This window comes from Triticum dicoccoides, chromosome 5A, assembly GCF_002162155.2.
Source record: "Triticum dicoccoides isolate Atlit2015 ecotype Zavitan chromosome 5A, WEW_v2.0, whole genome shotgun sequence".
Classification (NCBI taxonomy): Eukaryota; Viridiplantae; Streptophyta; class Magnoliopsida; order Poales; family Poaceae; genus Triticum; species Triticum dicoccoides.
In genome coordinates, this window is record NC_041388.1 from 336,699,303 (window position 1) to 336,716,395 (window position 17,093).

The 17,093-nt window shown below is 43.8% G+C and overlaps 1 protein-coding gene across 1 annotated transcript in view; it reads left to right on the forward strand.

Moving 5' to 3' along the window:
• LOC119297293 (senescence-induced receptor-like serine/threonine-protein kinase) overlaps positions 1-11,024 on the forward strand; it is a 13,156-nt gene extending 2,132 nt beyond the window's left edge. The window contains exons 2-13 of the mRNA XM_037575141.1: positions 4,530-5,094; positions 5,750-6,249; positions 7,472-7,607; positions 7,781-7,852; positions 7,940-8,011; positions 8,096-8,167; positions 8,404-8,564; positions 8,695-8,921; positions 9,251-9,377; positions 9,612-9,680; positions 9,767-9,956; positions 10,494-11,024. Coding sequence (XP_037431038.1) covers positions 4,530-5,094; positions 5,750-6,249; positions 7,472-7,607; positions 7,781-7,852; positions 7,940-8,011; positions 8,096-8,167; positions 8,404-8,564; positions 8,695-8,921; positions 9,251-9,377; positions 9,612-9,680; positions 9,767-9,956; positions 10,494-10,884 — 2,582 coding nt within the window. The 3' untranslated portion in view covers positions 10,885-11,024. The remainder of the gene's footprint in view (positions 1-4,529; positions 5,095-5,749; positions 6,250-7,471; positions 7,608-7,780; positions 7,853-7,939; positions 8,012-8,095; positions 8,168-8,403; positions 8,565-8,694; positions 8,922-9,250; positions 9,378-9,611; positions 9,681-9,766; positions 9,957-10,493) is intronic.
• Positions 11,025-17,093: the final 6,069 nt, after the last annotated feature.

Below are 17,093 nucleotides of genomic sequence, written 5' to 3' on the forward strand. Positions count from 1 at the left end.
AGGAGATGCATCTCCCAAACCACGCCTCCGGGGAGGATTACGACGGAAAGGGCAGCCGCCGTGGTCACTCATACAGAGTAGGATTTCTCCGGGAGTAAGCACCTGACCTCAAAGGCACTGCCAGCCGGCGTAGATACTCCAGCCTCGCCCAAGCATCAGAATCAACGCTAGCACTGGGGATGAAGCAGAGCAAAGGAGGTCGGGCGGCCACCCCGCACCACCCAGGCTGGACGAGCAGGCAGACCAAGACCTGAACAAGGCGGGGCGATGGATCCCGCAGCCGTGGGACACTGGCCTGTAGCAGAGGAGGGTCGACGTGGAGGATGGTGGTGCAGGTTGAGAGTGGCGAGCACTGGCCGGATCTAAATGGTGGAGGACGCCGACGGGCACGATGGAAGTGGATGTCGCGCGACAGTACGAGATGGAGCGAGGCAGGAGCTGGTCGGGGCATGGAGGAGCAAGACCCGGCATGGAGCCAAGCCACGCTGGTGCAGGCCATGCGTGAGAGGGGAAGGTTGTATCCCGGAGCAGCGGATGTGGATCCAGAGCTGAGGCGCATAGCTCAGCGCTCGAGGGCGTGGAGTAGAGGCATGGAGTCGAGGCGCTGGAGAGCTGCGGTGAAGGCGGAGCGCAGCAGGCGAGGTCGAGGGCGGTCGAGGGAGCCCGTTGGATGCCAGCACGGCGAGCGGTGGCGAGGACCGGCCGCGGTAGAGCAGGTCGAAGCTGCGCTCCCGGCCCAGTCGGATGGAGGTCGAGGAAGGACGAGGGAGACCGGTGGAGCCCATCGGGGCAAGCGGCGATGAGCGTCGGCAGGAGCCGAGCAGATCGAGGCGGCGCACTGTGATGAAACTTTTGGATCTTGGGGAGAGGGAGGAAGCCTGCAGGCGTGAGAGCAGGCCAAGCAAGGCCCCGCCGCCGCCGTCCATCACACAGGGCTTAGCCTGGCGACATCCTCCGGCGACGGCTAGGGAAGGCAGCGGTGGTGGGCGGTTGGTTTGGTGGTGGCGGCGTGGGGCCTCTGGAGTCGCCACGAGCGACTCGGGAGGCAGCGGTCTCATCAACGTGTTGGGGCGCCCAGTTGCCTCGCAATTTATGAAGTAGTTGGGCCCCTCACAAGAGCGTAATAAGTTTCAAGTTTCAATCATTGAAACTTATGAGTTTCAACTGAAACTTGTAATTTTCTCGCTCATTTTTACTAAGTTTCATAGATAAAATTTTAAGGTACTTTTTTGTCGGCCGTAGCCACGAAAATCATGATTTTATCAATCGTGCATACTAAGTTTTAGAAGTTGAAACTTAACATTTATTTTCAAAATTCATCAAAACATATTCAAAATGGATTTTATTTGAAAGCACTCATCACAATAAACACGAATATGCAAATAGAACTTAATTTGGACTTTACGTTTGAAAGATATAAAAGTTTGAAAATCAAAAGCCAAAAATAAAAGCACGCAAGGGACTCGGTGCCCACACTTGTACCGTCCGCTGCTTTGTTAAGCCCGACCCGTCCCAAGGTATGATCAGGTTTAGATCAAAGCGATGGGCAGTACAAATTACAAACTTGACCCAATATAATGGAAAATTACACTTAAGTCCATGAGAGGACCCCTAACAGAGATGAAAGATCACAATTTTTTTTGAGGGGTAATCACAATTGGGTCTGAATCTTCTCTTGAATGAAAACAATCTAGTCGGCGCCTGGGACAGAACCACTTGGTCCGACAAGACCTCCCTATAACTGCATTGCCATGGACTCCACCCTGAAGCACACTATCTCCCTCTGGCATACTTTAATTCAACACTAAATTGATAACCATTACAATCTCATGTCAGACCTTTTTGTCGGGACTTGTGAGATATATTCAGCTCAATAAATCATAGTCTAATGTGAAAAGTATTGGATGGAAGAATATTGTGTTGTTGTTGTATTGATCTGACCCAGGTGTGGGATATATATAGAGTACAATATGTGAGAGAGATTTGGAGTAGGGGACAAGTCGTACATGGTTTAAACCAATCCTATCTCTAACTCCTATTCTCTAACTTAAACATAATTATACTTCTAACATTCCCCCTCAGTCGTAGCGTGAGTGAAGCAGACGATGACGACTGAATTTGAACTCTTGTGCTTTCGTCGTCTTCTCCGCCGCGCCATCATCAACTGCGTCTCTGATGGGTCGGCACCTAGGGCGGTGACTGCGTCCCCTTCTGGTTCCTTCCTGCCTTCTCCTCTATTCCCTCCCGCAGTCACAGCGGGAGTGGCGTGAACGCTAGTGACGACACGGACGCTGTTGACTGGAGTTGTTGCCGATGAGTTGCTGTAGACGTAGCCATTAATGTCAATGTTGAGGTAGCCGATCATGTGATGTAGCCGTGGTCGAGATAGCCGTGGATGATGAAGCCGCACAAAGCCGGAGGCGCAAAAAATTGCGCGATGTTATAGATGACGGAGCTGCAGTCGTGGACGATGCACCTTGCGGATATCAGAGGGTGCCGTCGGCGATGAGTCCACCGGTTTTGCCAAGACCAGAGGAAACCCATCGAGCACATATCGGTTTTGTCAGAACCGTTGGCCGTGTTGGGGTCGTCACTATATTGACGCCATGTCGATGCAGTTGTGCCGTCGTGGATGACGCGGTCGATGCCATCATCGTGACGCGGTCATTGCCTTCGTCGAGGTCGCATCTTGCAGAAAAGTCTATCAAAGGACGCTGGGTGCCCATCTTGTGGACGAGGCGGCGGCGGTGTGTTGATGAAGATGTTGGTGAAGACGACGTTGATGAAAACCTTGGTGATGAAGTGTCGGCGATGACGTCGCAGCGGCATGTCGACGATGATGCGTTGCTAGAAGGCGTCCCTCCGCGGCGACGAACTGTCGATGTCGCGCCGTGATGAAGAAGTATTTTGGCTCATAGCCTGGCGTAGTCGTACTGGTTGATGTAGTTCGGCTCGGGTCGTCGAATATTGATGCAGAACGCTCGGTGTAGATCGATGTGTCAGATTGGTGATGTCGATGCAGTTGCAGCAAGTCGGCTCGGTGTAGATGTGTTCGGCTGGCTGCACCCCTCCATGTTGGAGTAGATGTGCCGCAGGAACTGTTGCAGATTGACGCCGCGTGCGTGAGATGCTGATGCTGGACAGGTCGATGAAGCTGAAGACGCATGGAGTCGGGTCCGGAAGAAGCTCGATGCCGATGCTATCTGGTTGGAGCTCGATCGTAGCATGCTCATATCCATCAGCACACACTTGGTCGTGCCGTGCATGTATGTGAAGCTTGATGGCGCATCTGCATGATGAATTACTGGGAGTGACTCGTCCTGTACCTGGAAGGCTGGAATTGCTGCTGCTTACGGCGCGTGTGCGTGCGAGGCCGCCCCTGGAGGTCGTGCGGGTTGATGGAGCTACAGACATGTCGAGCCGCGTACTGGAGGTGTCGGCCCGGAGATCCGCGTGCGAGAGTCCGCCCTCCCGTGATCCAAACGGGCGTGATCTTGATCACTGTTGTGAGATCCGCGTACTCATAGTCTCGTACACGATGGAAATCTCTACGGGAGCTACACCCACCTGTGAACGTGCGTGTCATTCGCTGCTGCTCGCCGGTGCGCCGTCTCCGCCTGAGAAGCCGCAGTCTATCGGTGACTGCGTCCCCCATGGTCGGCAACATGCCCCGCCGTTGTGTAGACCAACCAAAGCTTGATTTTCACCGGAATTTTGAGGGTAGATTTAGGGATTTTATTTTGTGGCTAAAAAGAATTGATCGAATCTAACTAAGGAATTGATCTATTGATTGTGAACTCGAAAAAATGGATCCAAAACTACGTGACCGATCTAATCTTTGATTGATCGGGTGCCGCGCCCCCGGAGAGAGGAGATTTATCTCCCCGGGGGCGGCAAGCTGCGGAAATGGTGGAAGGTTCTAGGATCGGCGTCGTTGGACAAACCGCTCTGATACCATGTGGAAGTATTGGATGGAAGAATATTGTGTTGTTGTTGTATTGATCTAACCCAGGTGTGGGATATATATAGAGTACAATATGCGAGAGAGACTTGAAGTAGGGGACAAGCCGTACATGGTTTAAACCAATCCTATCTCTAACTCCTATTCTCTAACTTAAATATAATTATAAAATATGAGATGACTGAATATTATGGTGTTCTATGTTGTTGTGATCCGACCTTTATATGGGGTATATATATAATACACAAGGGGTAGAGGCTTGGAGTATAAGACAAGATATACATTGTTTAAATCTATTCGATCTATATCTCCTTATCACTATCTTTAAACCCAATATGTATTCTAACATCTAATTCATTTATCGACTTCTAGCAATTCACAATGTATGTATTCGAAAGATTTTATACAGAAGTTAGAAAAATGAAAAGTTCACCAAAGCCTCCTGAGAAAGTACAAAAATAATCACAAGGAAACAGGGCTCAGCTCACTACAGCCCGAGATTTGATCCATTTCTTGCTCCACCCGCGTACCATTGATTTTTACCTAACATGTTTCCCCATCCGTGCAGACGAAGGATTCATCAGCATAGACTGCGGGCTTCCAGGTGGATCCAGCTACCTGGACGAGAAAACATGTTTCAACTACACTTCAGACGATGGGTACATAAACACCGGAGAGAACCACAACATCTCTGTAGAATACAATGCTCTTGAACTGCTCAGGTCAAGTTTGAACCTCAGAAGCTTTCCCAATGGAGGCCGGAACTGCTACACCTTGTCTCCTGCCACGACAGGCCTCAAGTACCTCGTGAGAGCAACGTTCTTGCACGGGAATTATGATGGTAAGGAGCGTGACCTCGTCAGGTTGCCACTGGTGTTTGATCTCTACATGGGGCTCCATTTCTGGGACCGGATCAGCGTCAGCAGCACTACAACGATGTACGTCGCGGAGGCAATCTTTGTGGCTGAGGTAAGCTCAATATCCGTTTGCTTGATAGACATTGGCAGTGGGACTGCCTTTGTGTCGTCACTGGAGATGAGGCAGATGAAGAGCTCATTGTACCCAGTAGCCTTGCAAAATCAGTCCATCGCGCTCCAGGAACGGCGTAGCCTTGGTGCAAGCAGCCTAGTCAGGTAATTAAGTTCAGAGAGTAATATAGTGTATTTTCTATTAACTACTCCCTCTGTAACAAAATATAAGATGTTTTTCAATGCCCTATGCAAAACCAAAAAAATGTCTTACATTTTGGTACAGAGGCAATATAAAAGTAACAAATACCTGTAAATAAGACGAAGAACAGTGAACTGCACTATATCTTTCTAAACATTGTATTACTTGGGTCTTTCATTCATATCTACTAACAACAATAATTCTCCGCTGATTTCTTTTACGTGACAATCAAGTGGTTAGAGGAGACTTAGATTGAGCAAAAATTCAATATATGGGCATGCTGAATAAGATTAACACACCTGTTAGCTCATTTGTATAACTCTGGGGATCATATTATCAAAAATGTATATCTTGAGCTTACAATCCAGGCAAAGAATTTGATAAAGTTTACTAACCTGCATGCAGTTTACTCGGTGATGAAACATTAGCATATACAAAACCACTAAACACAGTTTACATACAAACTTTTAGGAAGTGTGGTTCGCATCAATTGCAGAAATAGTGTACAACAAGAAAATAAGTACAAAGTTGCTACTTCATAACTAGTGAAAACATAACAATTTACATAAACACATAAAGATATACACAAGCATATTAACTCAGTTGTTACCTTTGCAGGTATCCGGATGATCCCTACGATCGTTTGTGGTGGCCATCAAACGGTACCTCACGGTGGCTGAATCTATCGACAACAAGTGAAATTAAACATTATTTAACTGATGAAGTTGAGGTACCAATTAGAGTGCTCCAAACTGCCGTCACCTCGCCTACCACCTCCATCCCTCTCAACTTGTCGTGGACAGTTCCTTCTGCCTGGCTGGCCATGGCACCGCCTGGGTACTACCTCAATTTGTATTATACTGATTTCCAGAATCAACACAAACGGGAATTTGATATATACTACAATGGCTTCCTGTGGGAGGCAAATAATCGGCCAGTCAGCCCAGTCTATCTCTTTGCAGACTATACAACTGCCACCACTATAGTCACTGATGCCAGCGGTTTCTACAATGTCTGCATCATCGCTACCAACACCTCTGTGCTCCCTCCCATACTAAGTGCATACGAGATATACTACCTCATCCAGCATGATGATACTGCAACCGATACACAAGATGGTACGTCCACATTCCGATCTCCCTTGGTTCCAGCCAACGGAGAAGAGTTCTCTGCATAATTGTGAAGTCATGGTTTGCCATTTTCACATGTGTTAAGAGAAAATGATAAATACAAAGATGCAAAGAGAAACAACTAAGACCCTTACGCTGAATAAAAAAAGGCAACAAATTTAGGATAATGTCTGGTTCACCATAGGGTCCTACAAATAATACACTTCACACCATTCCAAATATTGAGACGTGAAATCATTTGTGCAAACACGAACATGGCAGGTATCCAGTACAAAAGCCAATTTTGGGCACAAAGCAACTTTTGGCTAGGTATCGGATCAACACTTACTTTCTTGCAAATAAGTTCTAGATGTAGTTCATGGTTGTGGTGCCATTCTTTAAAATTAAACTTCAGATTAACAGTGCGTTAGAAGACAAGACAAGTTTGCTCAGAACACATCTAACTTTTATTTAATTTTCCTATCCTTTTTATTTATAACTTGTCATAATTTTCTTACCTTTTCTACTCTTTATGTAGATTATGTTGAATAAACGTAAACTTGAAACACTAAATGTATAAGGCTAGTAATTTTCTGAATTTTCATGCTGATTTGGTACTTACACTAAATCTTTGCACTTTTGTATAAGATACCTCTGCAACATTCAGCTTCTTGAACTTCTCACTTGTTTCTCTTCATTGCAAATGATTTTCCATCCTAACTAGCTGCACATAACTATATGTACTTCATGCGTTCATTCACAACTTTTCTGATGCTATTTGGTAAAGGATGGGGACATGTATCTCTACTCGGGAATAGTAATTGCATTTGCCCCTAACAGTTTCCAAGTTTATCAATTACTTTAATCAGGACCCTGTAGCCCTTCTTTCAAGGGGTTACAACCAGCACCATCTCCAAATATGCAAATGCCTATGGCATTTCATGTGTACTTCATACAAAAATCATATATACTGCTAATACTTCACACATCATGTGTATTCATTGTAATTTCAGACTGGTTTTAATTCTGAAATCTGAATAGGTGAAGAAATCCTTAAACTGAAGAAAAAAAGGAGAAACATCACAGATAACTCACATAGGAATACCAGATTGTAGTATGCATTGCAAATTAATAACTTTTTTTCAGTTCATAAGGTTAATAGGGTTGTCCCTAATTATACTATTGTAGTATGCTAATTTCATGCTTTGTTCTATCATTTTTATTCTCTTAGTTGAAGCAATGATGAATATCAAAAGTGAATACCAAGTCGAGAAGAACTGGATGGGTGACCCATGTTTACCCGAAAAATATACATGGATTGGATTGACATGTAGAAGTGATGGAGTGACATCAAGAGTAAAAACTTTGTAAGTCTTTGGCTAATTTTTTCATACTACTTTCGAATTAATAAAGCTGGCACTGAATTTTGGTTCCAAGTGTGTGAGATTATCCAGATTTAAACCCTAACTCTAAATCATCCAGCGGATTAATTATTGTTTTTCCAACATAGTAGCACTAACATAGTACATCATTTTTTCAGGGACATGTCCAACAGTGATTTGCAAGGTGCAATATCTGAACAATTTTCTTTTTTGAAATCACTCCAATACTTGTGAGTATAATTTTATAAAAGTTTGTTTTCTTAGTTAATAGCTCGAAATTCTGTCAGTAAGTGGTATGTTTTCAAAATCTATTTCAGGAATTTGTCATTCAATAATTTAAATGGACCAGTGCCCGATTCTTTGACAAACTTATTGTCCCTTCGTGTCCTGTAAGTCCTATGCTTTGGCAGTTTATGAAACAAGACAGTCATATAGATTGATTGGGGATGATTTGTTGTCTTTTTTTTCTGCAGCGATCTATCATGGAATCATCTTGATGGTCCAATTCCTGAAGCTTTATGCATGGCACGCTCACTTACTTTAAGGTTTGGATCTCTTTCTTCTCTTTGATTTTGCTCCATAGATGCTGATACAATTTTAAAGCAGACCTCCTTGAGGCCGACTTGTAAGAATTGGAATGCAACATCTACAGATTTAGGGTGAAATAAAAAGCAACATATTAAGTGTTTATTTTTACTCTGATGTCTAGTATATCAACCTCTGGAACATCCATATATGCCTTCATCCAATTCATTAGAGCAATTTTTTAATGTAATTTTAGGTATGACACCATAAATGGAGATCCATGCAATGGAAAATCACCACATAAGGAAAACACCGTCCTCATAACTGTCGTAGCAGTACCTGTGGTGATAATGGCATTGCTGGCATGTACATTGACAGTGTTTTGTTTCTGCAGAAAGCAAGGTAGATATATGTCCTGTTAATTCTTACAAATTTGGTTTATTTCAAGATACGAGTTCTAATGATTTCGACTTTTTTCCTTTGCTGCAACAAATGATTTATCAAGATTCAGTTCCAAGTGTGCTACTGGGATGTGTTGATCTGCCAGGTCCCAAAAGTCAAGAAAACTGTAAAGGTCATATACACACATCCGACAGCCGTGAATTCACATATGCGGAGTTGGTTGCAATAACAAACAATTTTTCCGCATGCATTGGTGAAGGAGGTTATGGACCTGTCTTCCATGGCCAATTAAAAGATGGTACCCAGGTTGCTGTCAAGATGCATTCTCCAACATCAGCAACAGGAAAAGGGATGGAAGAGTTTTTAGCTGAGGTATTTAATTTGAATCTATAGAGTATGACAGGCAATTTTTATAAGTATGCATTCCAAGCAGAATATAGATTCAATTGTCCAAGGATTTCTCATGTTATTCGTAGTATACTGAAAAGATTTGTGAAATTATGGGTATATGAAGTTTGTAGATCATTAGGTAAGATAAATAACAGGTGGAACTAATAAATGCATATCCAATATTGTAACTTGCCAGGCGAAAGGGATAACGATTCCATCACTTCCATAATATCATTTTGAAACTGACTTTCAGAACTAAAAACACTTCTGCAGGGTCTCAGACTCTAAATTTATTTTATTTTATTTTGTAGGTTGGGAGCTTAACAACCGTGCACCATAGGTATCTCGTTGTGCTGGTTGGCTACTGCACTGACAAGGACCATTTAGCTCTAATTTATGAGTACATGCCTAATGGAAGTCTTTATGATAACATACAAGGTTCGTAATTTGCAAATTCCAAAATTATAATCCCGGACTTCCTTGCGAAATCCCTTTCCTAAAGAAAAAAACTATGATTAGTAGTACTATGTATCATTGTTCTTTAGAGATCATGCAATGTACAAAACTATTTACATGATTTTAAGCCTTCATTAAATGCATCTTGTGTTACTCACTTTGCGACCGCATCCGGATAAATTGTTAGCTTTTACAACTTCAATTGTGATACTTCAGGCAGAAATGCAATTGTTCAGACACTGGGATGGCGTGATCGAGCACGGATTGCACTTGAAGCTGCCCAAGGTGTACTTTGGAGGAAACACTGCATTTCTTGATTTTGCCAGTTAAATGCACAAGCAATATATGATAACATGTATTATCTTACATAGGTTTGGACTACTTGCACACGGGATGCGTATTACCAATAATTCATAGAGACTTGAAGGCGCACAACATTCTTCTAGGACATGACATGGTTGCTAAGATCTCAGATTTTGGATTGTCCAAGTCATACATCAATGTGGCACAAAGTCACATATCTGTGACAGCTGCAGGAACTCTAGGCTACATCGATCCAGAGTTTGTTTTCATACCTATTCTCTTAGAATCATGTATAAAGTTATTAGGAAGTAAAAAACACTTCACTATAAAAAAAGGTGCATTGAATTATATTATTTTTTATTAAAATAAAGGCCCCATATTAGGCAATCAGGCCTTTGTAATGAACCCATGCATATGTAAGCGTCTTCGATTTAAACACCAAATTAATATTAGAAGTTCCCAGCAGAATTAGTTGTGCCTCGCGATTTACTATAGCTGTGTATGAAATATCTAAGTTCAGACTCATTGAATGTTATGAGTAACAAAAATGTGGAAAATCCGATAAATGGTACATTAAATGAAAAAGAAAAACATACATACTATTGTGCATATTTGGTGCCTAAACTAGAAGTAGATTGCAGCTGCACAGCAAAGGGTGATTGCATATGAATCCTGCTAACCAGGCATTGTTGGCCTATGTGTGCATTGCTTCATTTTCTACTTAACTTCATAAAATTCAAATAGTTTTCACAGAACGAACTAACCAGGCACATTGGCCCAACTGCTCTTTTCTAGGTACTGTGTTAGCGGCAGGCTCACCACAAGCAGTGATGTCTTCAGCTTTGGAGTGGTTTTACTAGAGATTGTCACAGGTGAACCTCCAATCTTGCCGACCCCTGTGCATATTGTGCAGCGTGTAAAGGAGAAGGTTATCATGGGCGATATTGAGGCAATTGTTGATCGAAGACTTCACTGTCAATATGACTTCAGTTCTATTTGGAAGGTTGTGGACATGGCCCTGCTTTGCACAAGAGAGGTGTCCAGTGAGAGGCCAACAATGAGTATGGTGGTGGCTCAGCTAAAGGACGCTCTAGCACTGGAAGAATCACGTGTAAGTTCAAGCACCATTAGCCAAGTCGGTTCTAATGTGGACCTGTCAATTAGCTGGGTAGCATCAGGAAGATGAAGCCTAAGTGATCCATTCTGAAATTACTCTTTAAATATTGGTGTATCATGGACATGTGTGCATGTCTAATGGAGTCCTGGACACGTATGCTACAACTTGAGAGATGTATCTGTGACATATAGCATATCATGCATTCTGTATCCTATAGAACTATGCAATGTCTGAAATTTTAGCTTCGTAGGTGATGTCTTAAGAGTACTAGAAGAACGTCCGTGCGTTGCAACGGGGTCACATTAATTTTAAGAGTTCAATATTACGACATTGACGATCTTTTTTACCATCAAATCCTCACACACACACACACACACTCTTCCTCCCTCTTCCTCACTCTCTATCCCCCTCTCCCTCTCTCTCTAACACACACGCATATCTATCTTATTGGGTACGGGACCATAATTCATCTATTTCACACATACACGTTAGTGCATAACAATATGGATTATGTGTATTATATTTGCCACCAGAACCGGGGGAATTAATTTCATGTAAATCGACCAGCCACAGCTCCAAGAATACGCGGACGAGGTGGCTCGGGTCGGCGTCGGCGCCGTCCAGCGCGGGCCACGGGCCCGCTTCCAAGTGCACGTGCAATGCACGTCTTCACAAATATTATAACCAGATGTGAGAAATCACATGCATAGAAAAGACATTCTGATAGCAATCCAAATACCATACTCAATTGAATACCTAACCTGGACAATACTCTTATTTCTATGCGCCAAAAAAATGGAATAGCAAAGCTAAGTATGCCTACATACGCTCAGATTATATATAAGAATCTTGGGTGAACAATTGCAACAAAGCACTAAGCAGCGATAAATTTAGATAAAAAATCCATTAACTATGCAGGCAGCAGGCTTGTTACAACATAGAGAGATAGGAAAATGTCACCTCCAGTAATGTAGCGCAAAGGAGTGGAACGAAGCATGAATGAGCGGTTGTCTGTTCTTCTCCATGTACATGGATCAGCAGTAGAGGCCAAGTATATAAGTACTTGACTGAACTCCACTCTTCGTGTACGGAGAGCCATGTCACCTTCTCGCCGCTGCAGCATGGGAGGACGGCTGGTTCACGTGACCCTCCAGCTGGGGGATCCATGGTGGCTGACCGTCGAGCTCGAGACAGAGAAGTTGAGGGCAGCAGTGGTGAGATCCATGCCGGCCAACCGGGCGAAGAGGAGGTCGTTGGGGAGGGACACATCGGCAAGATCCGGTCACCACGCGACCTGAAGAGCAACAGTGATCTCCACAAGCTGTAGGCCGACGGCGTGCTCCATCCCCTGCGATGGGGTGACCATGGCGGTGGCCACAGCTCCTCATGCTCGCCTCGATCTCGGTGACACACCCTGAGTGTAGGAGGCAGCAACGACCTCGACGAAATCATGGCCTCCATCCCGGAACACATGAAGGACCTCGGCCCCGTCGCTTCTCCTCCCGCCGTAGCTGCACGCGGTAGCGGACCGTGGGTAGGAGGGCAGGCGGCGTCGCCTCGGCTGACGACAGGGAGCAGCGTTGATTTCGGGTAGGTGGCATCGCGAGGACGGCCGCGGCCGCGGGGAAGCACCCCGATCATGCTGCCAGGCCAATCCTTCTCCTCCGATCCCCTATCCCCGAAGATTGCGCCGCCTCCCCGGTCGTGTTGTTTCCATATATTATGCCATTTTTTCCTATACCTAAACAAACACGGGCGAGCGGATGACAGAGTTTTGGTCCGCCCTCTAAAATTGCTAAACGCACTTTTGATGAGGATTATTGTTAATAAATGAATTCAATCATGTCACTCTAAATAAATGGATTCAATCATGTGACTCTAATTACTTCGGATTGTTATGTGCACACTAAGCGGGGTGCAGTTAGGAAAGAAAATGTTTTCTAATTAAAGTGATTGAGTGATTTAAGGTAAAGTTAATTAATTTAGATTTGATTTTTAGTGATTGTTAGTAAAGTATGATGCGTCTTTAAAATCTTTTATTTGTTTCCTTAAAATATATTATTTGTTTCCTAAAGAAATTTGCAATAATGGAAGGTATCGGTTGATTTGGATAAGTTAGTAAATTTAGATCCGTGATTGCGTGCATGTTTGGAAAGTGCTGATTTGCAAGTAAAGAGCTGAGGGGTAAATAAACCGGTGAATAAGAAACCAGCATCGAAAAAAATCTACGACGGTTAACCTACGAAAAAAACCGGACGAAAGTGGTGGGACGAAAAAAAACCTGAAAGCGAGACTACCAACTGCAGTTAGGAAAGAAAATGTTTTCTAATTAAAGTGATTGAGTGATTTAAAGTAAGGTTAATTAATTTAGATTTGATTTTTAGTGATTGTTAGTAAAGTATGATGCGTCTTTAAAATCTTTTATTTGTTTCCTTAAAATCTATTATTTGTTTCCTAAAGAAATTTGCAATAATGGAAGGTATCGGTTGATTTGGATAAGTTAGTAAATTTAGATCCGTGATTACGTGCACGTTTGGAAAGTGCTGATTTGCAAGGAAAGAGCTGATGGGTAAATAAACCGGTGAATAAGAAAGCAGCATCGAAAAAAATCTACGACGGTTAACCTACGAAAAAAAACCGGACGAAAGTGGTGGGACGAAAAAAAACCTGGAAGCGAGACTACCAACTGCTCCATTAAGAGTAAAGATTTCAAAGATCAATCAGAAAGACTGCCTGAAAAAAGCTATAACAGGATATCGAAATTGCCACTTCCAAATGTGGATGTTCTTCTGCAAACCGGAGCAATATCTCTACTATCTAAAAGAAATGTACTGTTCCGTCTCCGGTCTTACGTTGTCCCTTCGTCCGACTTCCCATCCCCACGTCGTGCGCACTTCCCTCCCGCTGCCCTTTTTTTCCTACGCACGTACCCCCTGTTTCACAGGGTTTTCTCGATCCCCTGACGGCCCACCGGGTAAAAACACAAATCCTCTTTAATCGGGCCAAACCCTAACCATGCCCACGGCTGACTACGTCGTCTACCACGCTACTCCCACTCCCTGCCGCGTGCGAATCCGGCCGTTTGCTGAGCCACTGCGGAGGTCATCGGCATGTGGAAGACCATGAGCGACGGGGGGCAGCGCTCATGATGAGAGTGGAGGAGAAAGGATGGTGAGGTCGTTGCGGTGGAATTGGAGGGAGTCGGGAGGCCTCGCCGTTGGGAGTAGCCAAGGCGGCGACGAAGAAAATTTGGAAGTGAAGGAATCTCGCACGGTGGGGAAGAACGTGAGATGCAGAGGGAGCTGGGGTGAGGTGTGGAGGCGGTGGTGTGGCGACGAAGATAGGAAAGGAGAGCATTGGTACGGTTGGAATTGGAACCGCCATCCACCATGAGCAACATCCCTGGCCATAACGAACGACCTCCATGGTTGTCTCATCTACTGTCACTGGCAGATCTGTCGCCCCACCACCAATCCTTGTCGATCTGCTGTTGTGCGCGCATCGTCCTCTCTTCCAGGTTTGCGAGATCCTGGAGACATTAATTCGGGTCGTGGGCATAGCCGACTTCGCCGGCACCACCAAGGCTGATTGGCTGTGCTAGGATCGTAAGCACGCAGCATTACGTTGGCCTCTCCGTCGTTGGGCGGTCTGTATATGATGACCACATTAGCTTCATCTCTCACACAGGCAAGGCCCGAACTGACTTTTATTTGCAATTCTTGTATAGCTTGAGGATTTGTGGGCATTTGCTTTCGTCTGAACTGACTTCTATTTGCAATTGTAGACTCAGAGTATCGTGGATGCAAAGAATTATTGGTATTGGAAAGTTATTTTTAAGCCTGTGATCAGGAGCATGTATGTGCTTCCGGAGGCACATGGTCCTCGTTTGTAAATGGTATGCTTCTTTGATCTTGCAATATGAATGACGAGAGTGTAAGCCAATTATATAATAATGCATTTAAAAATCTTCTTATAAGTTCAAAAATAATAGTCCTAATTTATCAATGTAGTACTCCCTCCGTCCGGAAATACTCGTCGGAAGAATTGATGTATCTAGATGTATTTTAGTTTTAGATACATTTATTTTTATGCATTTTTCTGACAAGTATTTCTGGACGGAAGGAATAGTAAATTAGTCATACTATATCTACTTCATTTTTTATATGTTGCTTTCTCAGTTTACTATAAGAAAGTTTTATTATTTTTCTAATTTATGAAATATCCTAGATCTATTTGATGGAGTTGGTTGCACCGAGTGATCACACCCATGACATCGTCGCCGCAAGGACTTCTCCGGTTCTCTCTACGAGCTTTAGAAAGTGTAGAAAATAAAAATCAAGGGGCTTGTTGTAGAATAAATTTTGGTAAGTACCTTTTTCAAATCAATCTTTATCTGTAGAATATAACCCGACACTTTCTGTCAGAATTCACTCAGATAGTGGGTAGTGTTGCAACAAAGAGGAATAGTAGTAAAACATGTGTCATTGTGGGAACTATAGTTGGTGTAGAAGGGAGGCTTGAGTCATTGCATGGTTCTCGTGCTGCTTGTGCTCCGCCCAACGCCATGCCACAAATTTGGCGGCGGACAGGGAGTCCACGATGATGATGTCCACCATGTGGGCCTCTTCCTTGATGGCGGCATGCTCAGGCTTGTTGGACGGACTCCTTCGTTGCTCCTCGGATCACGTCCTTTTTGTCGGTCTCGTCCGTAGGGGTGTTGGAGAGGTTTTCGGTGTAGGTGAGTGCGCATCGGTGGGCTAGATCTTAAGGAGGAGCGGAGGGAAGGAGAGTGAGAGGGGAGGCAGACGAATGCAGTGGAGACAAATGCATGTATTATAAATAGATGTGTGGGATAAAAAATATGCTAGACTAGCTCTATATGAGTCCTTATTTATTGCCCGTAGCAACGCGCGGGCATTTAACTAGTGTAAAGCTAAAAAGATTACCCGGATCTGTATTTTCTGTCACTTCTCTCCGGCAGAATATCCTGCTACATGCATACCAAAGTTCTGCTCAGGAGCATCTAAAAGCAAATGGAAGACATCTCTTCCAATGTTAAATCACAAAAAACACGACGAAGCATGATGAATTCTCAGTTGCTAATACGAACAAGCACAAACTATTCGAACCTGCAATTCACTATTTCACAGCTAAAAACGCTAGGAATTCGATTGAGCCCGAGTTAGGGCACCTGGTGCGTAGCAATGCATAGCGAAATCATGCTGGAACATACAACTTCAACACATGGATATGGATCAAAATTTGAAGCATTCGATGAATCAGGTTGCGGTGTAAGCTAGTTACCTCGACAAGGATACGCTACTGCAAACTGTGGCAGGAACTCGAAGCCTCGCCACCAGCACCAGATGGGGGAGCATGGCCGCGGGGAATCGGAGGGGAGCTGGCTAATCTCGATGGCCACCGGAGGCTGTGTAGGGCGTGGGCCACTCACGCTGGCGACTCGCAAGTCAACGCCCAAGGGGAGCGAGAGAAGCGTTTTTTTCTGTTGCTGGCGCGGACTGCGCAGGAATGTTACAGAGAAAATATCGGATATATATCCGGTGTTTCCTCGGAAATGGCCCCATTTACAAAAATAATAATCAGAATTTAACTCTTTAAATTTCAAAAATTGAAAAGAATACACATGTACATAGGGATGTATATTGAATGTTTCTAAAATTTAATGATGAAATATGTTTTGACATGAGCAGCGAAAAAATCATGTAAGGGCCCAGGATTTGAAGATTTAAGGAGTTCCTATTCAAAATTTCAAAGATTAAATTTTTTATTACAGCGATATATCATTTCAAAGATTAAATTTTTTATTACAGCGATATATCAGAATTGATCGTAACATGAAATTGCTTCATATTTTAGAAAACAGCCATAAGAAGCGTTCAACTTTAAATTAATAGTAAAGTCAACACAGCCAACGTAACATAGTTATAACATACTCATATGATAAGCGACGAAATTACAAATGAGCTACAGACTACTTATAGAGTACATCAAGATTCAAAAGGGGCCATGAGTCGTAAGCGCCGTAATTATGAATGAGCTGTCCTATGGTAAGCATGAAACTGCTTTCTTGAGCAAGACATTCTCGCCACGTCATTGTCCTTCCTCTTCGTCAGAGGACACCAACCATTGCTATCCCGCAAAAAAAGAGAGGACACCATTGCTAAAAAAAGGCACCATTTAAAAATGTAATTAGCAGGGCAAGAAGGGAACAATCCTTCAATAGAAATTTTGTTGCGAATAGTCCAGAGGGCCCGGGT